The 23,830-nt window shown below is 37.8% G+C and overlaps 3 protein-coding genes across 6 annotated transcripts; 2 read left to right on the forward strand and 1 right to left on the reverse strand.

Moving 5' to 3' along the window:
* Positions 1-694: 694 nt before the first annotated feature.
* LOC135650557 (thioredoxin-like 1-2, chloroplastic) lies at positions 695-2,161 on the forward strand. The gene is made up of 4 exons (XM_065170029.1): positions 695-933; positions 1,083-1,268; positions 1,440-1,604; positions 1,700-2,161. Exons 2-4 carry the CDS (start codon positions 1,098-1,100, stop codon positions 1,844-1,846), a joined length of 483 nt encoding a protein of 160 aa, XP_065026101.1. The 5' UTR covers positions 695-933; positions 1,083-1,097; the 3' UTR covers positions 1,847-2,161.
* Positions 2,162-7,378: 5,217 nt separating this feature from the next.
* LOC135584162 (polypyrimidine tract-binding protein homolog 1-like) lies at positions 7,379-16,060 on the forward strand. Of its 4 annotated transcripts, none has more exons than XM_065170010.1 (10): positions 7,379-7,744; positions 8,898-9,107; positions 9,924-9,986; positions 10,067-10,140; positions 10,219-10,314; positions 12,301-12,358; positions 12,434-12,538; positions 12,618-12,699; positions 14,878-14,990; positions 15,479-16,060. In XM_065170010.1, the coding sequence occupies exons 1-10, from the start codon at positions 7,559-7,561 to the stop codon at positions 15,869-15,871; spliced, it is 1,380 nt and encodes a 459-aa protein (XP_065026082.1). In that variant the 5' UTR covers positions 7,379-7,558; the 3' UTR covers positions 15,872-16,060. The 4 variants fall into 4 exon arrangements, with proteins under 4 accessions (XP_065026082.1, XP_065026086.1, XP_065026084.1 ...); XM_065170014.1 differs by having other exon boundaries at positions 14,878-14,943; XM_065170012.1 differs by having other exon boundaries at positions 7,379-7,682.
* Positions 16,061-18,555: 2,495 nt separating this feature from the next.
* Positions 18,556-19,312, reverse strand: LOC135650556 (probable calcium-binding protein CML46). The gene has a single exon (XM_065170028.1). The coding sequence runs from the start codon at positions 19,226-19,228 to the stop codon at positions 18,680-18,682; it is 549 nt and encodes a 182-aa protein (XP_065026100.1). The 5' UTR covers positions 19,229-19,312; the 3' UTR covers positions 18,556-18,679.
* Between the last annotated feature and the right edge of the window lie 4,518 nt (positions 19,313-23,830).

The following is a 23,830-nucleotide window of genomic DNA, read 5'->3' on the forward strand; positions in this document are numbered from 1 at the left end:
GTGTCACCTTATCCTCTACCACACAGAGAGAGAGAGAGAGAGAGAGAGAGAGAGAGAGTTAAAATGTCACCTTATCCTCTGCCGGGGACTCCTTGCATGATGTCTATTGGCAGAAGCGGCAGAAGAGGAACGAGAGAATCCGGGGGGCGTGAGGAGTCTCACCAGCCCATGGTATGGAAGCCAGAGCTCACTGAGAACAACCTTATCAGCTCTGTGCTACGATCCTATCTCAAGCATACTTCTCTTTCTCCAGCTCAATCGATTCACATGCATGGTCACACTCACTCACACACAGGACAAATTGCTGCCTCAGCTTCATCTCGATCCGAAAGGCGACAAATTTTTGTGATACCATGAATCGGTTGTTTTTTGTCTTCCACCTTATCAGGACCCAGGATTAGATATCCTCTTAAATCTTCTTGCTTCGTCGGCAATAGCTGGCTTCATGTGCTCTGATTTCCTGTGCTCAGCTTTGGAGAGTAGATCTTATCTGGAAACCCAGAGTTCTTATTGAACACCGACCCAAGAGAACTGTGAATTGAGGGATAATTTCCGGTATAAAGGTGACGAGATTAAGAACCAAAGATCGTTTGCCAGCCACGGTGTTCTGAACTCAAAACAGTGTAGGGAAAGAGACACTGACCAAAGATAACAACAAGATATAAGGAACGACAATAGCTACAGCAAGCATCTTCTCTTATCCCGTTCATTTCTATTCTCCATAATTTTCTCGTCCCAACGGCAGTTCCTCTGAGGAGTGGTCTGTCCTTTCGTTGTGTTCATGAGACTGGGTTGGAGAGGAAGGAGACAGATGTTCCAGGTTTGGATGTCTTGTCTTGGAAGAACGACATCAAGGGAAGGCGATCTCTGCTGAAAGAACCGAGAGATTCACACGAATGGAGGCCCCAAAGCCACCCAATTTCCCCAATTCATGTGACTATTTCCCTTTTGTTCCTCTCTGTTGAATTTTTGCTTACTTCTCTGTGATATCTTTCTCTCGGAGAAACTTTTTGATGCAACGAACGCATTTGTGAACCAAACATGATCTGCCAGGAATCCTGATGCTGTTGCTCAAAATGCAGGGTCAGAACACTTCAATGTGTGCTGCTCGAGCTTTTAGGTGGTGGGAGAAGAACACCTCATCAAATATGACGGAGATCGAATCAACAAACCAACTGGTCCACTCATTGCTGCATGCTGAGGATAAACTCGTAATCGTCGACTTCTATTCCCCAGGATGTGGAGGTTGCAAAGCTCTGCATCCCAAGGTTAAACACGTCTCCAATCCAGCTATTGACTCTTCTCATAGATTTTCTGATCACAATTTAGAAGAACGAATCATCATGTTCTGTTCTATTCGTGTTCGTGATCCAAATAGTGTGATCACTCTTGTCATGGCAACTCTTCTTCTCATGGAGTTTGGCTGCTTCTTTTCGTAGATATGTCAACAAGCTGAGATGAATCCAAGTGTGATGCTTCTGAGAGTCAATTGCGAGGAGCACAAAGCCATGTGCCGAAGTCTTCACATCCATGTTCTTCCCTTCTTCCGGTTCTACCGAGGCGCCCAAGGCCGCGTCTGTGCCTTCAGCTGCACTAACGCAACCGTGAGACGACGATCGACCCACTTACGCGTTCCGTCATACATCTGGTCGGCATAAACAGTACTGATTCCGAGTCCTTGCTCTGTTGATGCTCGCAGATCAGCAAGTTCAACAACGCACTCGCGAAGCATGGGATGGATCGGTGCAGTCTCGGGCCTGCGAAAGGCTTGGAAGAAGGCGAGCTGCTGAGTTTAGCTTCGAATCCAGACGCCCATTTTGGTTATCCATGGCGATCCTTGTCCTAGGACTTGGCTCTGTCGATCCCTGATGAATCTTCAGTGGGGGAGGTCGAAGCTGCAGCAGCAACAGCTGCATTGGCATTGAGAGGATCTCAAATATGTTAACAGGATTGGTATCGTTACATTACAAACGCTCGAAGGAGACGTGTAATTTCCATGAAGAGTGTCCATTTTTCACCTATTAATCATTTTTTATATCTACAAAAATCTGTATTTCCTTTTTTCGTTTTTTTTGTGGATCGATCGGTTTCTTTGGTAGTATTTCATAGGTGAATTGGTTTAAACCACCATAAATCTATTAAAAATAGTGTAATTGATATAGATGTCTATTCATTTGTTTGTTCTTCTTCCTAACATATATATATATATATATATATATATATATATATATATATATATATATATATATATATATATATATATATATATATATATATATATATATATATATATATATATATATATATATATATATATATATATATATATATATATGTATGTATTTTATTTTTTTCTTATTCTTAAACCAATTAGAACAATAATTTAATTTTTTATATAAATTGATTTATATTGGGTTTCGCGTTAGTTTGTCTTGGTTATAATGTTTTAGTGGAGGTAAAAAAAATTAAATATTTAAAAAAAATACTATAATTAATAGTGTTAATTCATATATGAGATTGGGTTTACCTTGATCTTACATATGTTTAAAAGAGGAAACTATGATAATCATATTAAGAGTACTTTGAAGATTATGAAAAATAGGCATGCTATCCAACTTAGTTGATTTTGTTTAAATTGTACCATATCATTATGTGTTCCTTCACTAAAGATTAATATTTCTAAAATCTTTTATGATCCCTTAAAGACTTATAAAAAAAAATATAGGCTAAATCAAGCATTTAAGTTAAGATCTCATAAGTAGATATTTTAGCAAACATTTGATAGATAATGTAAATTATAAACATATATTTTCCAAGCTCTGAATAGTTGCACGGATCCAATGTGATTTGCCGCGATCAAAACTCCTCGTAAGTATTTACATGACATTGCTATAGAATAAGGAAACAAACTAATCATAAACACTACCATAAAGGTTCATCCATTCATGTGTCACCTGAGTAGCTCCCGTAGGGAATTCTGGGGGTGACATGGCATGTGCAATGGAAAAATATAAAATTATGGGGTGACATCCTATGTTTCCTCCTGTGGGAAACAGAGTGCATATGAGATGATGGGATAAAATGGTTTTTTTTTCAATTGAATAGTTTAAGCACTAAAATACCTATATTTACATATAGGTCCTTCAATTTATAAATAGGTTCTTATAAATAAATTTCAGAAAATGAGGGATATTACATAATGTGGGTTTTACATTCATTTGCTTGATTTTATGATCATAATATGCTGCAATAGCCAATAGAATTCAGATGGATTTTAGAGTAGCTACGGGTGAGAATGTTTTGTCATAGTCAACACTTTGTCTTTGATGATACCTCTTAGCTACTAGCCTTGCTTTATAGGTCTCAATCTTTCCATCTACTCTAATTTTCTTCTTGAAGATCTATTTGTAACCAATGGGTACAATACTCTTAGGTACATTAACTAGATTCCAAACCTTGTTAGAGTACACAAAATCCATCTTAGAATTCATGATTTCTTGCTACTTTCTAGTGTCTATACTCGTAATAGCCTCCTTGTAGTTCTGAGAATCAATATCCTCAACATACTCTCATTTGATATATCTCACATATCTTTTAGGAGGATGGGACATTTTATCAGACATACGTAAAGTCAAAACTTGTGTGCTAGTTACCTAAACAGACCCGAGCTATAGAATGGTGTCTGAGCTAGGTTCTCCAATCTCGCATGACTCTATCATGCTCTCATTGTCTCCACCAAGAATATGTTCCTTTTAAATGAATATTGTTCTCTTTGCTATGAAGACTTTTTTGTCCTTGGGGTGATAGAAATAATACCTACAAGTTTCATTGGGGTATCCCACGAACTTATACCGCTCTGTCCTGGAATCTACCTTGTCGGGGTTGTGTCTTATGGGCAGGGCAGCTCAAATCTTAACGATCTTAAGATCGAGAATCTTATTTTTCTATATCTCATATGGTGTAGACACTACCGACTTAGTTGAAACTTTGTTCAGAAGGTAAGCTGTGGTCTTTGGGGCATATCTCCAGAGTGAGATAGGTAGGTTGGCGAAACTCATCATGGACTGCATCATATCTAACAGTATACGATTGCTCCTCTCAAAGACACTAATGAACTGAGGTGTGTAAGGAGGTGTCCATTGAGATATAATCTCATGGTCCTTGAGAAATTGTGTGAACTCTATACTCAAGTGTTCACCTCTTTGATCTAATCGAAGGGTCTTGATACTCTTTTTAGTCTGGTTTTGCATTTATTCTTATACTCCTTAAGTACAATATTTATACCTTAAGAAATCGTCAGTAAAAATAATAAAATAGGAGTAACTACCTATGACATGAGACCCATACATCACTATGTATGAGTTTCAATACCTTAGTGCCTCTCTCTCTTTAGTTCCACTAAATGAAGAGTTTATTAGTTTTTCGCAAAGGCAATGCTCGCAAGTTACATATGACTCATAGTTGAATGAATATAGATATTCATATGACATCGAGATAACCGGACATATTGGTATACTGTATACCCGTCCATATGATAGAGGTGACTAGTCTCATAGCTGCTCGTATGGGGATATTAGGGCTATAGTACAGGTACTTATTAGAGAATGAGTTCACTGATTGGTCCACTCACGAAATGTTAGATGGTTGATGATACCTCATTGTCAAACAACGATTCTGTTGTCCTAGTAGATGTACTTGATCCTTAGACTTAAGATACTAAAGATGTAATGTATGAGTACTCCACTCTTTGATACCAGACTTATAGGTTTGAAAGTTTCAAATCTAGCGCAACTAATCATCGCGAGTGATAGAACCTTACGAGGGATATTGAGTATCAATAGAGGATCATCCACTCTCGATATCATGAGAGAAATATCTCATATGTTCTTACTCAGATAAATTTTTAACCAAGGTCATTCATATTTAGAGAGAAAGAGTTCTCCGAGAGAATCCGATTAAAGTGAGACTCGAGGAGAAACCGTATAGGTCTGGCAGCACCATGCCTAGCATATGATCTCTAGGATATTAAATGGATGAGGGACTATAGGTATATGGTAATTAAGGACATATAGATCTAAATGATTGAATTCCTCTATATCATTTGAGAACTACGACGTACTAGCATAACGTTCGTATTTGATGAGTCGAGATAATAATTCACTGAGCTAGAATGAGTTCTGATAAGTATGACTCACAGCTAGCTCAATATTAGGCCTGGAAGGTCACATATATATAGTAAGTGTTGCGACGAGTAGAGGTTCGGATGTGAGATATCCGTTAGAGTCCTTATCTTATCGGATATCTATTAAGCCCTTGAATTATTGGATCTCATAAATGAGATCTAATAAGAGCTAATAATATATTATTGGGTAGATATCAACTAATTTAAGATACTTTGGTAATTCGATAGAGATTCGATACCCAATAGAGTAAGATCTACTAGGGTTAAGTTGACAAGGGACCTTTATAAATAAAGAGAGAACTAAAAGGTCATAGGCTAGGCTTCCTAATTATCACATTCTATTCTCCTCTCCTCTTCTCCTCCTCAAATAGTAGGTGTGGAGATTTGGGCAACGATTTGAGGAGCGTCTTCGCAGCCCCTGTTATGTGGATCACCGCTAGAGAGGAGAACGCTTGACTTCCTTCATTCTCTCTCACATATCTATAGGAATTCAGATATATATGATCTCTCTAGGTAACACAACTATCTCACACGTGGTTTTCAATTTTGTAGGTTTTTGTGTGTCAATCTTCGTACGACAATAAACATCTTTTGAAAAATTTTAGATTTTTGTTTTATGATCTTTCGCTGCACATATGATATCGTCTCCAGAATTCTCTACAATCCGTATAATTCTCTTTCTAGAAAATCGAGACTTATCCCTTATAGATATTTGTCTCATTATAGTAACTTTTTTCTTTACGTCTTTTCATTTAAAAGTTTCAAATACCACTATTCCCTTAGACTATTCTACCTTGTTTAACAAATTATGCACTATTTTACCACCATAAATACACTTGCTAGATTATAACTCTTCGTCGATATAAGCCCCGTCGGGCCCCTCAAGGCTTAGTAATATGTTGAACTTATTGTACACTTTAATCTTCTATAGACTTATCTTTCTCATGTTAATTAGAAAGTTTTTATATTTAATGGCGTCATGTTTTGATTGCTTTAGGATGATCACAAACAATCCATCATTTATATATAAGCCCTTGCATCAGTATTGAATTCTTCGAGTTAGCAACTCCCCTTACATCTGTGAACTTTGCATAACTCTTTTAATCATCAAGCAACCCATCATCTCTCCTTGCATAATCTCATCCTTTACCAAGGATACCGCTTGCCTTAAGTACCATTGGATTTAGTTATCAACGTCGAGTCGTAGCTCGAACTCAGCCATCATAATCTTTGTGCGCTACGCGTCCTTCCTAGCTCACTCGTCCTTGTAGTGCCTTTCACGTAAAATGTTAGTCATTCATCTAAATGCATATCTTGGATACCTACTCTTTTGAGTAACATTTTTTCGTATGTCTCTATCCTTCTCTCAAATGGTTGTGCATGTTAGTTACCCTCAGTGTAGCCTCGCTAGGTTCTTTACGTTTACATGCCAAGTGTTTTTACGTATACATATCCAACTTCGATACTATCTATCACATACTTAACTAGTATTGTCTAAATTATGTAATATCCTTGTGTGTTTATTCGCAAAGGATCATCCTTCTTGAAACCTCTTATGATCCCTTGAGGACCTACAAAGAGAACACGGGTTGTAGGAAACATTTAACTTGGGATCGTATAACCGGATAAAAATAAATACTTAATAGATAATTCAAATTATAAACATATACTTCATAAACTTGGAATAATCATGCGAAAAGGGTTCTAAGGTGATCCCATATGACATTGTTGAATAATAGGATAGCAAACCAGTCATATACACTATCCAAAGGTTCATCTAGTCATGTGTCGCCCGAATAACTCTAGGGTATGATATTGGTTAACACTTTGCACCACTCTATGGAACTAGAAAATATTTAAAATAATTACCTAAATGATTTATTTCTAAAAAATATTATCTTATACATATTTGTCTATGATATTATGGAAAAAAAAAGTAAAATTTTTTTTTGGAATATCATCGTTATTTCTATTATATTATACTAAAAGTACTTAATTAATTTCATCATAATTCTTAGGGGTGATTTTATAATTTTGGATTCTGACCAACGCATGAATGGGTTGAGTGTGGCTTCAGCGTTTGCATCCAATTACAAATGGAACGGGTCGAGTCAAACCGGTTTAAATTGGAGCTGACTCGAACCCAAGTCGGTCATCTATATATAAGATCGGCCCATCTAAAATACTCTCCCAACTCCAAAGCCATCGACGGTTCAATTCCGAAAGGAGATATCAAATTCGCTCAATCCTTCTTCCCCAATCGTCGTCCTAACCCTGCAATTCGTCCGATTTCGGCTGGATCTCAGTCGTATTGGCTAAAATTTCATCGCCGCAGAGGGGGATCGGAGAAGTGTTCGCCCGAACCCTAGCCCGGAGATGTCTTCTTCCTCGGGGCAGCCGCAGTTCCGGTACACGCAGACGCCGTCGAAGGTGCTCCACCTCCGGAACCTACCGTGGGAGTGCACGGAGGAGGAGCTAATCGAGCTCGGCAAGCCGTTTGGTAAAATCGTCAACACCAAATGCAACGTCGGGGCCAATCGCAACCAGGCTTTTGTTGAGTTCGTAAGCGTCGGAGCCCGGTTTCTTGATATATTTCTCGATTTATGAACCTGCTTTTCGAAATTATCGGCATAATTTTAATCTGGAGTTGGTTTTATCGGTTTTATTATGTCACTGTGGTTCTTTTTCTTGTATGTTGGAAATTTGGTTTGCTATTATCTTGTTCAATTATCTATTTGAACTTTCGGTTTTAAGTCGCGATCTCTTTGTCCGAGACTTAAGAATCTGTGGGGAACATGAAGAGCCTGTTTTGAACGCTTGAATTCCATATGAATATAAAAAAAAGATTCTTGGCGGAGAATGTATGTCATTAGATGCAAGAAGTCGATAGGAGGAGGATTATGTCCATCACTTGCATGACTCCCCAATTCCTGGCGATACCTTGTTCATTACGGTGATTTACAACATTGAAGATTTCTGTTGAGTTATCTGCCACAATACAGTTTTGCAGCTTCTTCTATGAAAGTATTTCATCACGACGAAATCAATAAGATTTCATCATCTTTTTCTTCTTGTCACTTAAAGAGATCAAATCTTTTAGCCAGAAAAGAAACAATAGTCTTCGATTTAGTTTATGAGAAGTCTGGAACATCTCATTAATTTAATGTGGTTGAAAATATTTTTCGAGGCTCAGTTGGATGATACACCCAAAACATGGATCAAATGATTTCTTTTAGCAAGTTACTAAAGTTTTAATAGCATTTATAAAATTTATAGTTTGAGGTCCTCTGTATGTGAAATGAACTAGGCTAGGATACTGGTACTTTTAATTTCTTTGAGAGGTTTTCTACATCATGGTATCAACACGATGCCTACAGAATACAGCTAGAGACTCCATATTATTTTATCTGAAACTGAGAAATCGTCAACACCAAATGCCATTCCAGCCTCTTGCTTAACCCTACTATTTTAAAATTATGAAGCAATGATGCAAATCATGTAGTCCTCTTTCGTGGTTTCATTAAAGGAATATGTGATTTTCTTTTTACACATTATTTGAAGCAAGGTGTGAAATATACAGTTATTGTGCTAGGCTTTTGTTCTTCTTCCTTAACAATGTGTTTCTTTATGAAAGTTAGATTTTAGACAATCACATTAAGTCCATGAAACATAGTAGTTTAACATTGTTATTACTTATTAGTACCGTTTCTTTCAGGCGGACCTTAATCAGGCCATCTCAATGATTTCATATTATGCCTCCTCATCTGAACCTGCACAAGTTCGTGGTAAGACTGTTTATATCCAATATTCAAACAGGCAAGAAATTGTGAACAATAAGGTCTCTGGAGAGGTTGCTGGGAATGTTCTGCTTGTTACAATTGAGGGTGTCGAAGCTGGTGATGTTAGCATAGATGTTATTCACTTGGTTAGTTCTGTTACAGTGTGACTCTTTTATCTAAAATCCTATGATGCATTTCAGATGTAATTTCCTGTGCTTTAAGCATTTTGGTAATTTGAATTATTTAAAGTTAAAGGGATACGAGGGACTTTTTTTATCATATATAGATATATAAATCAAGCTAACATTGTTTTAATCCTTGGACATACTCTGAATTGCTTATCAGGTCCATGTTAACACAGAGTATATCTCTTTGTCAGCATCTGCATTCGGAGAGATATCATGTTGGTTTTGCTATCTCTTCATTTGACTATTCTGTTCTGATTCTCTGTATCTCACTGTTGAATGAATGTTAATATCTAACTGCTGCTTTATTCTCATCATCCTTAAGTTGTAGGTTATACCCAACTTGTGTGTCTTCAACTTGTTTCTGAAGCTGTTTTTGGAGGTTAAACTTCCATTCTTTAGGATGTTAATTCTCTACTTCATAGTTTAGATGTTATGTCAAAATTTTCTTTTGATAGTGATGTAATTTTATCAATTTACTGCTTATGGAGGATAACTGCATATGTCCCTTCTCACATTTGATCTGGCTTTTGGAGGCAGTGAGTAATGTGATTGATGCATGATGTTCATCTTATTAAGTAAAAATTTTTCATATATGTTGCCACTGGAGTTGTGATGAATACCTTTGTCTTACAGGTGCCATTCTGCGCTTATAAGTTATATGAGATGACTTAATTGTTTTCCATATTGTCATGATTGTCATTTGATCTCTAAAGAGTCACTATCTTACTTGGTAGAGTTCTTGTTAGCAGTATTGATCAGACTTCTGTCTATTAGGTCTTCTCTGCCTTTGGGTTTGTTCACAAGATTGCTACTTTTGAAAAGGCTGCTGGCTTTCAGGTCCTTTCATCTTTTTCAATATATTCTAGTTGTGAAGTCAGGAATGCATCTCACATTAGCATTTTGCACATCTTCTGTAGGCTTTGATCCAATACACAGATGCACCAACTGCTTCAGAAGCTAGAAATGCGTTGGATGGAAGAAGTATCCCCAGGTTTCCTCAGTTTGTCTCATTTGAACATTTTTATAAGACAATACACACTCTTTTCCTGATTGTTTTCATGACTTACAGGTACTTGCTTCCTGAGCATGTTACATCTTGCTACCTACGAATTTCTTTTTCTGCACATACAGATTTAAATATCAAGTTCCAGTCTCATCGCAGCAGGTCTCTACACTCAGTCAACCTTGCTATAAATCTGTACTTCTGTTTACATTGAATTGCATTTCTGACCACTTATAATTTGACTTATCAAATCTTGTGACTGCTTCATAGCTGTTTGTCTCATTTAGTGATGATAAAAGTTAGCTGCCTGGACAAAAGCTATATGATTAATTAATTTTGTATACTGCGTCAATTAAAATTTTCTTTATTTGTTGGATATTCTCAAGATGTTAGGAACCTGTTAACCTCATATGCATAATTATGCATTCTAGAGGATTACGATTCTCATAAACAGGATGATGGCCTAGCACATGCCAAGTTGATTTTTCTGCTTCTTTAGTGTAATTCTGATTGGCGCTAGTGCACTAGTTCTGTGTCTAGATGCCCAGGTAGATTACAATATCCATTAGTGGCATCTTCATTCTTGTAATCTGTTCTTCATGATGGATGCAACATCTTTTCCTTCCTTGATCGTCCTTGTTAAGTCAGACTTGTTGAAATTATAATCTAATGCTTCTATTTTAGCATTACCTGTCTTTATACTTCAACAATAAAGTTTTCTTTACCAACAACAACAATAACAAAGCCGTAAGTCTCAATTATTTGGGACGGTTAAGATCCATATTCATGAGACATGACATAGTTTTACATTGGTTTTCAGTGATCTAACGCAACTGCCCACCTTTTTAATCTGGGTTTGGGACCGGCATTGGCAGTGTTATGAAGTTATCGTTATCGAACTAGCAAAAGCAAGTCTATGCTTTCCACCCAGGGAACCATAACCCAGGGAATGATTCAAATTTATCAATAAGAGAAAAAGTTTGAACTTATCTCATTTTGCATTTCCCAGAAAAACTCTTTCTAAATAACCATTTCAAAGATGACACTCGTATTCACATATACTCTAAAGCAGCACTTTTGGAACATGCGTAAAGATATTAGAGCTAATTGAGTTGATTTATACACCTTTACATCCAATGTGAGGCAATAACTCAGGTCATCAAACTTTTAGCATTGTGTTTTGGTATAAGCATTGGAACATTGGGCTACTTTAACAGGCAACCATTATCTAAGTGCAAGTTCCCAAATTGTATTAAGGAAAAGTTTACTGTATTCTTTGCATAGAAGATTCGTATTTCTTATGATGATCATTTCCCAATCTTCATCCAAAAGGACAAAGTGCCATGATTCTGTTGTAGGATGTGTAACTTAAGGACTCGAGGTTATGCTCTCTTGCTTTATCATTCATCTTACTCAAGCCATGAATTCCTGCTTATCTAGACTTCTCATGAAATTCTTTAATAATAAAGGCCTTAAAACTTAGCAGAACTGAAGTTATAGGTTTCATATATCTTATGAAGATAGGGTTTGACTGTTTAGTAATTATTCTATTCACATGTCATGCCTCTTAATGGACTATAGAAAAAATAAAATATGCATGTCTTTACTGTGATCTTGATCAGCTAGATAACATGGCCACTATGAAATGCCATGTGATGTATACATTGAAATAAAAAAAAGGAAATTTTGCTTTACTTATCACATTCTTGCAGTTTCTGGCATATATCTATGTTTTGATGGGGAAGTTTTAATTATCATGGCTATAATAATTAAGTTGTTGATTAGTTTCCCATTTAATTATATCCTATGAGGTTCTAATATTTACTGTTTAAACACCGATCTTGCTTCACTGCAATTTTCTGTTATAGCTGTTTCCTTGTAATAACTATAGTTCTTATTTACCTTTGAGACATTATGGCTTCTTGTTGTTAAATTTTCATTTACTTCTGGGAAGTGTTATCTAATGAAGTTCTTACTAGTCCACTAATTTTTTATTTTCTTTGGCATATGTCTTCCTTTGGTCAGTGTTATTCAACTTCTTTTAATATATACCTGTTGTTATTCTTTTACTTGATATAGTATATTATCTACAGATTGGAGTGTATTATAATTGTAAAATTCGATCTGATGCCACTTAATATCATGCAGAGATTACACTAATCCTTACCTACCTGTAAATCCATCTGCAATTGAGGGGAATTTGCAGGTTTGTTTCAGCTTTGCACAAGCTTTACTTTATGGTTTTGTTTAATTGTTATGATTAATGATTATTTATTTTCAGCCTGCGCTTGGTCCTGATGGGAAAATAAAGGAACCTGAGAGTAACGTGCTTCTTGCAGCAATAGAAAACATGCAGTATGCTGTCACAGTTGATGTTCTTTACACAGTGAGAGACTTTTTCTATCCCACTGTCATACATTTGTTGAAGTACGAAATAATATTTACTAGAACTTTTGTTCATTTAGGTATTCTCAGCATTTGGTAGTGTCCAGAAGATTGCAATATTTGAGAAGAATGGTGGAACTCAGGCTTTGATCCAGTATCCAGGTTGGATCTCCTGCCAAGCTATTTTGTTTACTCCATTTCATTTTTTTTTAGTTGGAAGCACTTTATTCTATGTGCTTTCATTTTTTTCAAAGATTTAGGACATGTTTGGTACCTGTATTATGAAACAGACTAGTGTTTCCATTTCTTGTGGGGCTTCAACATCCACTATTGATCGTCTTTCAACAATTTTTCTCGCCATCCCTTCCTGAGGACCATATCCAGTTCTAGGTCAAAATGGTCAAACTTAGAAGTAACTGGGTGCAGTTACAGTTTAGTTTTGGGTTTAAATTGCTTTATAAAGTTTGGGATTTAGATTTTTACTGTTCCTTTTTTTTCGTATCTGTTTGCCTCCAATTTTTCCTTTAAATTGGCAATCCAGATTCAATGTGTTCTTCTACTTGTTCTAGTCTAGAAAGAATTTAGGGTTTTTAGGTTCTTTTTTGGCAGGCCTAATTAATCTAGCTTGACTGCCCAAAATTTAGAAGTTGAGACCTGCTGAAAATTTGATTGTTGGCTGAATACTTCAGACAAGTTTTTATCAGCCTATTCATTCAGGAGCCCTAATGAGAATTGGACTATATGAACAAGTGCTCAAATACCATTAGAACTTTCCCTTCTTCACCAAAGATTATTATAATAAAAATAAATAACAAAAATTTCAGAAGTTTAAAGCTAATAAAAACTGTATATGCTTATATATTTATTACCAATATGTCTAGTACGATAATTCAATTTTAAAAATCTCATGGACTGAGAAATATAAAAGCCAATATAAGGGAAGTCATTCATAAGTCGTGGGAATCTCTCCCATGTCTCCTCTGTTCTCTCTCTCTCTCTCTCTCTCTCTCTCTCTCTCTCTCTCTCTCTCTCTCTCTCCTGTCATATGGCAACAGGTTGGTAGCTGAAATATTGCCTATTCTGTTCTTGTGCTTCGGCTTATTGTTGATGATGGCACCAGCAGCTGTTTCTGTTTCATTGTTGGAACTGGACTGGAGATTGATTTTCCTGTGATCTTGTAATTTAACCATGAGGTTAGCTGGAACTAAGTCTACTGTGTCCCATCCTAGTTGGGATCAGCAATTTTGTGAAACTTTGCGGTCTAGCTTTCTTTCATCCTTTGGTCCTCTGTCCCTGTAGGAGTTGGTAGATCACCATCCTCCCCGTTATGGAGTAGCCAATAATGGACACTTTGGGGAGTTGGAGTAAAGGTAGAAAAGTCAGAAGCAATTTTAACAGCAAGAAAAAATGGAACAAAATGGATATTTGCTCACTGATGGGATGTTTGGAAAGGTTGATGTGGATGTAACATTTTTCAACAATCTGGGTGGTTGAAATCCACATACCTGAACTTGCTGAGGACCAATGTTGGGAGTTGTGGTGATTCATTATCTGGAAGGATGCAGTAGGAGGCTGTGGAGGAGATTGAATGGACATGGGATTCCATAGTATTTTTGTGACAGGATTTTATGATAAATGCAGAAGTTAAAAACAAGTCTTCTTGAACTTTTTTAGTTTCGATTTGCCCGTTTCCTTTCTGCTGGATAGGATTTCCCCCATTGCATGACTTACTGAGTAGTTATCAAAATAGAAAAACATCCAAAACTTTTTTGCTCATTTCATCCATAGTATGGGTCTGCCCCATGTTTTGTACATCCAAATCTTAGCAGGTTTTAAATCCAGTAATTGTTGTATACATATATTATTCCAGTTTTTGCAAACCTTATTTCTTCATGCTATGTCCTGTTTTAGATGTAATCGAGCTTCTGATTCTAGTTCTGGACCTTGCTCATTTCATGGTGTTATTTTACCATGAGGTTGGTTTTCCTTGGGCGTCATGTGTAGTTTTTCACTTCATGAACTAAATGTTGTTATTTTCTGAATTATTTTGGTTGAGCTGAGCTATTCCACACCGAAAGTACCATTTCCCCCTACTTGTATGATTTTAAAGGAATTATCCAACATTAAAAGCATGTTAGAAAAATGTATTTTTGTATGTATTTCTCAGTCTATTCTTTGTCCAAGGGGCATCTTTCTGTTTATTTGTGTATGAAGATGCAAAGAAGCTTTTGATGCTCCTTTCTTTCATGATTAATTGATGTGGCTGCTAGCTGCTTTGTTTTTGTTGTTGTTGTTGTTGGCTGCTAGAGTATTTGATACAATTTTCCCTTTTCCCATCAGATGTGACTACTGCAGCTGTTGCTAAAGAGGCTCTGGAGGGACACTGCATTTATGATGGTGGCTATTGTAAGCTTCATCTGTCATACTCTCGTCATACTGATCTCAATGTAAAGGTACAACTATGATTTTCCAGGTTATACAGGAGTAATATAAGTGAGGAAAAATTGTAGGCATTCGTCTCTCGCTTAATTTTGTAGTTGTTATAAGCAAGAAACTCAGAATTAATTATGAGGGTAATAAAGAATGATGTCAAAACCTTCTGAAATTTGAGGGGGGGGAAAAAAAGATGAGAATGGTAAGAATGATCTGAATCCTCTTGACTTGTGAATAAGTGCTCTTCCCTAGAGAACAAAACCCTATCATTCTTTTTATTATCAATATTATTGTTGATTTCATGAAAAAAAATCTAAGCTATGAAAGATGCATCTCTTGTTAAAAAGAACAAAACTGATGATTTATGAGGCTTTATCGGTTAGCTTCAGTTTAAACTTCGTGCAAATCTTTGACAAATCCTTAAAGTGTATGCTTCTTGTCATTCGAGTCTCTCTCCTCTATTTTTGGAGTAATACACTTTTTTTCTACGTGCATGTACTATCTTCAGGCTTATAGCGACAAGAGCAGGGATTACACCATTTCTAGCACTGGGATACTTTCCAATCCACAAGCTTCCTCTGTGCCAAGTGCTTCCACTGTTTGGCAAACTAATCCTCAAGTAGCTGGAACTTCTGTCGGCAGCATTGGCATGCAAGCACCAGTTCCAGTCGGACAGACAGCAGCTTGGGATCCAAGTAAAACAACCTTTGCGTCACCGGCTGGAACATTCCCAGGCCAGCCATTTGTTCCATCTGCAGGTGCCCCGTTCCCGACTTCCGGCGGTCCTCCTAGTGCACCAGCTGGTTATTTTCAAGCTTCGCAGCAGAGGCCTCAGTATGGTGTTCAGCCAAGACCTGCTAGTGGCGCATCGCCCTTTGGACAACCTCCTGGGTATTTCTAGTCAACTATATTTTCTGTTGCGCTACCTTTATTTAATCAATAGTTGCACCGGATAAAATTATACGCTGAGGTAACGCCAGCCCATTCATTACCTGGGGCTTCTTCAACCTGTAATTACTCCTAAACTTGTGTGTACCACAATTGTTTCGCTCTTTGAAGTGGTTCAACAGGTAGCGAGGACTTCTTTGAAGTTCTTGGTGCAGCATTGTGGCAACAGCCTGAAAGCTGGGGCTGCTAAACCCCCATCCCATTTGTGTGGTTAAGTTGGGATGGTTGTGGAATTTTAGTAAAATTAGGGTGGTTAGTTTTGATTATAGCTTATTGAGGTGCCAAATGCACCTCAAATTATTTGATTAATGCTAGTTATCAACCCCTTACTATACATATTTTATGCTGATCGAGTTTTACCCAGCTGTTCTCCATGTTCAGCGTCAATTATTTCTCTCTTTGGCAGGAATTATGGTTGTTTCTTTCTTTTCTTTTATTTTTTTTTGCATTTGGTATTTGGATATATATAACGAAGTAGGAATGAAGTAGCCATGTCTGGTTCGTTGTCAAACCAAAATTGGCACGAGTCTGAGTCGATGTCAGCCTTAAATAAATGGGGTTTGCTAAATGATAAGATGGTGAAGACATTGATTGCTGCTTATAAATGTTGAAGATTTGTTTAGGACACAAGGGTCGTTTCAAGAACAGAATATATGTGATATCCCATTAATCTTATAGCCTAAGATGAGTGCAAAAGCTGTTGTAACCCCAGTACTAACATTGCTTTTCTTGAAAGCGTTATTACAGATTAGCTGATGAATCAACCTATTAACTTTTCTCAAGTCAATATTGTTCCATGCTACTTTGTAAAAACCCACTATAACTAACGAATTTATAATTTTTATTTTTATAATCAACGATACATCCTTGCATAAAGTCATTAATGGTAATTGTTTTAATTGATAAACAGAACATCTTCAGTAAGACTATTTATTTCTTTCGTCTTTCATTCCATAACTGACGCTTTTGTCTCTGCCCTCGCTTCGAACGCTTGACGGATTCTCCATGGCTAGCGGTACAAATAAAAGGCTATGTTTGCTGCCTCCCTCCCCCCCTCCGCCCCCCTTCGGTTTTGCCTCGCCTTTGCCCCCATTTCTCTCGCCTCGCCAGTTTCCTGTAAGTTTATAACCTTGGAATTGGAAAAGAAATCGAATTTGGATGTTTTTCTTGACTTCTACAGATTAATTGGCATCGATTTTTCTTTTCGAGTTAGAATTGTTGAAGATCCTAGGAGGGGTTTATGTTGATGGTTTCTCTCTCCTTTTTTTCTCCTCAATTTTCCTTAAAGTCTTTCACCTTGGAATTTGAAGTTTTTCTAGACCTGTTTCCCTTGATATTTTTTATTTTTTGTGTGGGAAAAAAGAAAATTTCAAATTTGATTTAACACCGGCGTCGGTTTCTCCTTGAAAGTTAGAATTATTGAAGATCCACGGGGCTTCTTCGACGGTTTCTATCTTCTAGTTTCCGCCGATTTCCCTGTTCTTGCATCTGGAATTCAAATGCAGGAAGAGAGGTGGCATCAGATTCATCGTCATTCCCCACACCTACTTCGATCTTGTGCTCTTCACCGATGCTGGGGGGGGCTGGAGATGTGCATGTAGTGTCCATCAAATGGGTCCGGTACCGGACGCAATTCCATGTCCAGGAACTGGCAGAGCAACACCAACCTCAACGGCCAGTCCCTCTCCTTCAAGGTTATTGCCAGTGATCGACACACTGCGGGCTCCTGCAAGCTGGTCATTTGGACAAACCTTCAGTGGTGGTCAATCCCACTAAGCCATTTTGAGATCATAGTAAAGATCATATGACATGATAGCAGATGTTAGCAGTGAACTGCTCCTCTCTTGAAGAAGAATAGGTAAGGGAACTGCTCCTCTCTTTTGGCAGATGTTAGCAGTGATTGGATCTCACCTCCACCTTCGATGGACTTGTAATGAATCTACATCTGAATCTCAATATGACAATTAAGAAACTTATCATCCAACTTATAGTGTAAGATAGTATTCCGATAAGAGCATCCATCATGTTCATGGGCTTGTTGATGTCATGTCTCTTGTATATACTTGTTCATCAAATTGTTGATCTATATACTGACATCTGATTGATACAGGCTATGTTGCAAGGGACATGCAATCAGGAAGCCATCTGATCTCTACCAAACTCGTTTCTCCAGCAAATAATTAGTCATTGGCATGAAGTTCTACCTCGTTGACATCCATCTGGCAGAGCAGTCTTGAAGTCATAGCTTATGTACATTGCAGGTTTGGCACACTTCCATGTTTACAGAAAATTTTGAGTCGTCCTCGTGCAGAATTAACTACGTCTACTTCATCTTCGCGTCTCACGAGTAACATGCATCACAGTTTGGTCTTCTGAGAGAAGCACAAGTCTAAAGTTTGGTAAGACTTCGTGTTCATGGGAAACATGAAGCCTAGTCAATGCATCGTGAGCAGAACAATCAGCTTTGCTACTGCTAATTGCAGAAAAATTCCTGGCTTAGAAAAGCTTACAACTCTAAGAAACTTACCTACTCGAAGGATTGATTCCTCTGCTTGAAGCTCAAATCTCGTCTCGCTGATCTCTGCCTTTGCTAATCAAAGTTTATGGCATGATAGTCCAAACAAAACACAGATTGGATTGGAAATAATTGGTCGGGAAGGATGACAATTAACAGATGATTTGGTAAGAACAATCTTCAATGTTATTCTCATTTCTTTTATACACTTGTACAGGTCAGAAAGGAGGAGGAAGAGAAGCAGTGTTAGCAAAAACTGATCTCCATCAACCTCACGAACTCAACAAAGTCGATCTTCCCATCGTGGTTTTCATCGTACAGTTCGATCATCCTTCCGCAGGCATCCATTTCCAACACTTCCACGAAGCCGAGCCCAGTGAGCACTCTCTGCAGCTCGAGTGCATCGATGAATCCATCACCGTTCTGGTCGAAGACACGGAACGTCTCTTTCACTTCCTCCAGACTCGGCTCCTTCTCCTCAAACAAGCTCGACAGCTCATCGTGGCTGACCTCCCTGAGTGGCTCACCGTCGCGGCTACAGCGCAGGCCCATGACGTCCATGACCATCTCCACGTCTTCCCTACCGAGCTGGGCATCGCCTCTCGGCCGGCTTCTTGTATTCTTGGCCGGTGTTTCGTCGTGGGCCATCGACAAGCATGTGCAGAACTCGACGCAGGAGCGGAGGAAGGACAGGGATGTCGGGGAGGACTTGAGGAGTGTCATGATGACATAGCTGAGTAGTGTTTGAAGGAAGAGGAAGCCGACTGGTTCTGCCAGAGAGACCAGCTTCTCCATGACTGGGATGAGAGTGGGGGGGGTGTGTGTAGTGGAGAAGTTGGATATCTCCTTGTGCTGGTTTGCTGAGACGAGGGGTGGGTGAAGAGGGAGGATTTGTAGGAGGGAAGAGAGGAAGAGTTGGCAAGGGAGGAAGGTGCGGAGGACATGGCTGTGGCTGTGTATGGAGACGAGGAAGCTTCCTACTTAGGTGGGTGTGGAGGGGTTGGGAGCAGCCACTCCTGCTAAGGCTGTTGACTTGGTGGAAGTTTCCTTGGAGCACGTTGAAATAGAGACGGAGGCGACTCTGTAGTCCTTGGGATTCTTTTAGTCAATAGACACCAGCTGTGATGTTGTTCTCTCTGCCCTTTGACACCAACATACATATATATATATATATATATATATATATATATATATATATATATATATATATATATATATTGGGTCTGCAAAAAAAATATGCATTTTAATATTTATTTATTTTTGGAATTTGAGAGGGTAGATAATTAAAAAAAATTCATCTTTTTAAAGGTTGCTCGATAGATAGATTAATTATAGATTAATATTATGATTTAATCATTTTACGGATGAAAGAATTAAAATGAAAGTATCAACGTTTTAATTATAATTTTGGTGATGAGAAAGCAAATGGAGAGAATAAAACGAACGACATATATGTTGATGCTTCGCTGTTGCTTCGCATGCTAACGCAGATACAGAACGATATTGTCCTTATTCTCCTCTCGTTGTCTGTTGTTTCTTTCTCGTTTACAACAATCACTCGACTTTTAACGTCAAAATTTTCAAGTGTAGTAAACGGAAAGCTACCCAAGTTAACTATAATTATTCCCCCGTCGGTTCTCCGTTTCTCGCCGGAGTTCGTCGAGAGTCCCCATCTCCCTCCTCTTCTTTCAATCACCACGGGTTTCGCGACTATAGGCAGGGGGCCTCATGTGAGTCGGCCTCTCCGTGCTCTACAATGGGGACGCCGGTCCCTTGGCGACCTAAGCCGTGAGCTTTCCTCGCATTGTGGAGCGGTAGCGCATTGGTACGTAGGGCAAAGTTTGTCGTCGGAAGACCGTCGGCTGCGCCCTATGACGTTGCCACGACGAGGCCATGCAATCCCAGACTCAAACGAATAAACTCGATTGCGGTCTTATTGTTTCCGTGGATGTTTCTACCAAATCTTCGAAGAGCTTCGACCTCTTTGTGGTTCTTGCAGTATCGGCTCTCTAGGTTTTTCTTTGGCGGTTTTCGAAAGGCTGCTCTTCATCTTCTCGATATTGATGAGTCCGATTCTTTCATGTTTACAAAAGATTTTGAGGAAGGAATGATCTCTTTTTTGGTTATTGTCTTAGACTTGGCCTTCTTGAATCTCTATGATGTTTCTACCAAGTTCTTGAAATGTTTCTTTCGGCGTCTGTCCTACCAATTTGACATGTTTTGAGGTTTTCCAGATCGCTACTAGTCGATCTTTCGATCTTCAGGAGTTGGTGTTTATTTTGTGTATTTTGGAAATACTCGAGAAAGGCGTATATATTTTTTTGTTATACTTTAAAATTCACCTTCTTGTCCTCTTGTTCAGATGGATTGTTGATTTCTTTTGTTATTTTCTTAAATTTACTTCTCGTCTACATAGGACTTGATTTCTGCTGGGTTGAATGCTCAATGCAGTAACCAATAAAGCCATATATTTTTGTGTATATATTGATTATTTTATCCATAAATGTAGGCACAGTGACCAAACTCTGTAAGATGTTTTATTGTGTGAGAATTGTTCTTTCTTCCTCTGTTTTCTCTTCTCTTCTTTCGGATCTCCTTGATGTGAGTCCTATTGGCGTTTTCAGTTCTAACAGGTTGTTTATTAGTGATTTTCTAGTTATGTTTTGATTCAAATAACAACCATCTACAAATTGCAGGGTGAGACAATGGTCTTCGGCAATGCTCAGCCTGTGAGAAATCCCTGAATGCACCAAGTTCAAGGGGGTGCAATCATGTATTTGATTCTGTCTACCCCGGTTTGTGCCTACTGATATGTTGTGTGTGTCGTAGTGTTGGCATGTGTATTGTGCCTTGTCGAGGATGTGCCCATACTATACGAGCTTTCCATGGAGCTCATGTCAATCTGTTGCTAATGTTACTGATTGGCACTTACCATAATAGTATATATATGACATGCACTTGTGTTGCCAAAATTAAAGCTCCAAGTTCCAACAGACGGCAAGAAGCTGCAGCTCTGAAAAAGTGGTGTGGAGGTGTAATTTCCAGCGAAAAGTGCGTAGATAACTTCGAGCATTGAAGGTAGATTAGGTGATCTTATCGTGCATTTAAGGTGTACATGGTATTGCTTAAATCCATTCATTAGTGGCAGAAATGCTGACACTCCCTGAAGTTTTTAAGAATTGGACTTAGATGGTCCTTACTCCCTGTACTAATACATTTATGATTAATCCTTTTCCATTCTCAACCAAGGGCTTGTTTTACGTTCCTTTTCTTTAATTTCTGCCAATAAAGCTATCAAAAAATTGGCATAGTTTTCAGAGTATGTCTCTGCTTTTTGAAATCTTGCCTCAGCCCATCATAAACAAGGACTAGCAATGTACACACTAGTAAACATAACAAATTAGCTTGTTTTTGTTTATTTTTTAAAGGTACCATGCCTACACATTTATTTGGTTTTGTCTTCTGGTTTATTTTGTACCTGAAATGATATATGCAACTACTTGTTCTAAATAATTAGAACCTTGTCCTAGTTATATCACACAATTTCAAGTAAGAAACATGAGGAAGGAAAGCACATCAAAATTGAAATTCACACATCTGCGATAAGATGGTCTATGCATGGCATTTTGTTTCTGGATTGAATAGTTGTTTTTTCACTTTAGTTTGTACTGTACCACACACTAATGATAAGGTGTCATTATTGTTCTTTTCTTTTATTCTTGGTTTCTCTTTATTTTTTTTTTTTCATTTTTCTCCATAGGACATTTTGCTGGAAGTTATATATGGTCTGTTGATGCTTGAGGAGCATCGTCTGTGTGGTGCATTCATTGGGCACATTGGATGTGCTCTCTATGTCTTATGTATCCTTTCCATCATCATCATCATCATCTTATTTTGTAATTGTGCTCCCCGATAAGGTTTTTAATCTTTAATGATACATTCCATAGTCTTCAATATTGCCGACCAGTTTTGCTCCTAATCAGTAATCAGAGTGGAGGATGATTAAGAGTTTTGAAGGTTAAAATCTTTCAGTAAGTGCATTGAATGGCTCCTTGTTGTTTGATAGCTAGCAAACTTTTAGTGGCCATTGATGAAGGTGTTCTAGGTCTTCCACAATGGATGTCATAATTTTTTATGGCACCATCATTATTAGTGGTATATTTTGTTTTGACTTATTGGACAGATCCCTCCATTTTACTCTGTTTCATCTGCTGGCTTTTAGGCCTTGAAGCTTATGTTGTCATATTTTTTTCATGTTTGTCAAGTCATATTAATGTAAGAAACAAGAAAAAGGAAAACTATTTTCGTTGCTTTATGGTCGGTAAATCTAAATTTTTGTCTGATCTTGTTTTTATGTATCCTGAAGCATTTGGAAACTGCTGAAAATATATGTTGTGGCAAATTGAAAGTTGAGAATGGTTCTTTTTGTGCTGGCTACTTTTCTGCATTTCAAAGGTCAAGTAAAAGCACTTTTATTTCTATAGTTCTTTGTTTCACAAACTTTTTTTTTCTAGAATGTTCTGATCAGAGCTTGTCTATTGTGTGTCACTAATGATGGTGCCTGTTGATTCTTTGAGGTAGGAACTATTTGCATACAGCAAAATTATGCTGGACATCTTATCTTGTCCTAGGTTCCCTTGTTCCTTGGCCACAAGAGAGTTCTGTGTACCTTCATTCTCGGCTGGCTGCCGATGACATAGTTTCAACAACTTATTATTACAATTTTTTTATTGGAACTATCCACAATTTAGATCAGAAGCATTGGTTGTAATGGTCCCTGTCACACTCCAGTCAGCATCTTCAATATGCATTAGCCATCTTAATTGGATTTGTACAAAATTTGGAGAGTACTATTCCAACTGGCGAGGATTGTGTATTTGTGTGATTGTTCAATAGATTCTTGACTAAAGCATGTGCAAGCTGAAGAAAATATAAGCTTACTTCTTAGGATAAATGCAAGCTTTGAGATCTTTCATAGAATATTATGCTACACTCAATAGTTAGGTCATCCATTCTTTCTCTTCTTCTATCTTTCGTTTTCATGTACACCTCATTGATAGAGTACAGGTCAAAGGGGCACGAGCTATTCTTATTCTACATATTCTTTATTCCCGGTGTTATGGTCTATCTTTCTCCTTTTCTCTCCACTAGTCCCACAGTGAGGTCATTTGGGCCATGTTTTCTACTTTTTTCCTGCCTCTGATGGGTGCTTTGTCAAAGTGGTTTGCTTTTGAGCTTGAGTGCCTTAATCCTGAAAGAAACTTCCAATCAGCTGATGACAAAGAGGGAGCTCAAAAGCTAAATGAAAGTTATCCTCATGTAACATCAAAAGAAGCTGACTTTACTGAGTTGTTTGAAGGACCGATCCTACTGATCTAACTTTTAGTTTCTTTCAGC

This window comes from Musa acuminata, chromosome BXJ3-10 (genome assembly GCF_036884655.1).
Source record: "Musa acuminata AAA Group cultivar baxijiao chromosome BXJ3-10, Cavendish_Baxijiao_AAA, whole genome shotgun sequence".
Taxonomy (NCBI): Eukaryota; Viridiplantae; Streptophyta; class Magnoliopsida; order Zingiberales; family Musaceae; genus Musa; species Musa acuminata.

Coding starts and splice junctions, on each gene's coding strand:
- LOC135650557 (XM_065170029.1), top strand. CDS start 1,098: ATGTGTGCTGCTCGAGCTTTTAGGTGGTGGGAGAAGAACACCTCATCA. Junction 1,269..1,439: donor GCAAAGCTCTGCATCCCAAG/GTTAAACACGTC, acceptor TTCTTTTCGTAG/ATATGTCAACAAGCTGAGAT. Junction 1,605..1,699: donor TCAGCTGCACTAACGCAACC/GTGAGACGACGA, acceptor TGATGCTCGCAG/ATCAGCAAGTTCAACAACGC.
- LOC135584162 (XM_065170010.1), top strand. CDS start 7,559: ATGTCTTCTTCCTCGGGGCAGCCGCAGTTCCGGTACACGCAGACGCCG. Junction 9,108..9,923: donor GCATAGATGTTATTCACTTG/GTTAGTTCTGTT, acceptor TCTGTCTATTAG/GTCTTCTCTGCCTTTGGGTT. Junction 12,359..12,433: donor CAATTGAGGGGAATTTGCAG/GTTTGTTTCAGC, acceptor ATTTATTTTCAG/CCTGCGCTTGGTCCTGATGG.
- LOC135650556 (XM_065170028.1), bottom strand. CDS start 19,228: ATGGAGAAGCTGGTCTCTCTGGCAGAACCAGTCGGCTTCCTCTTCCTT.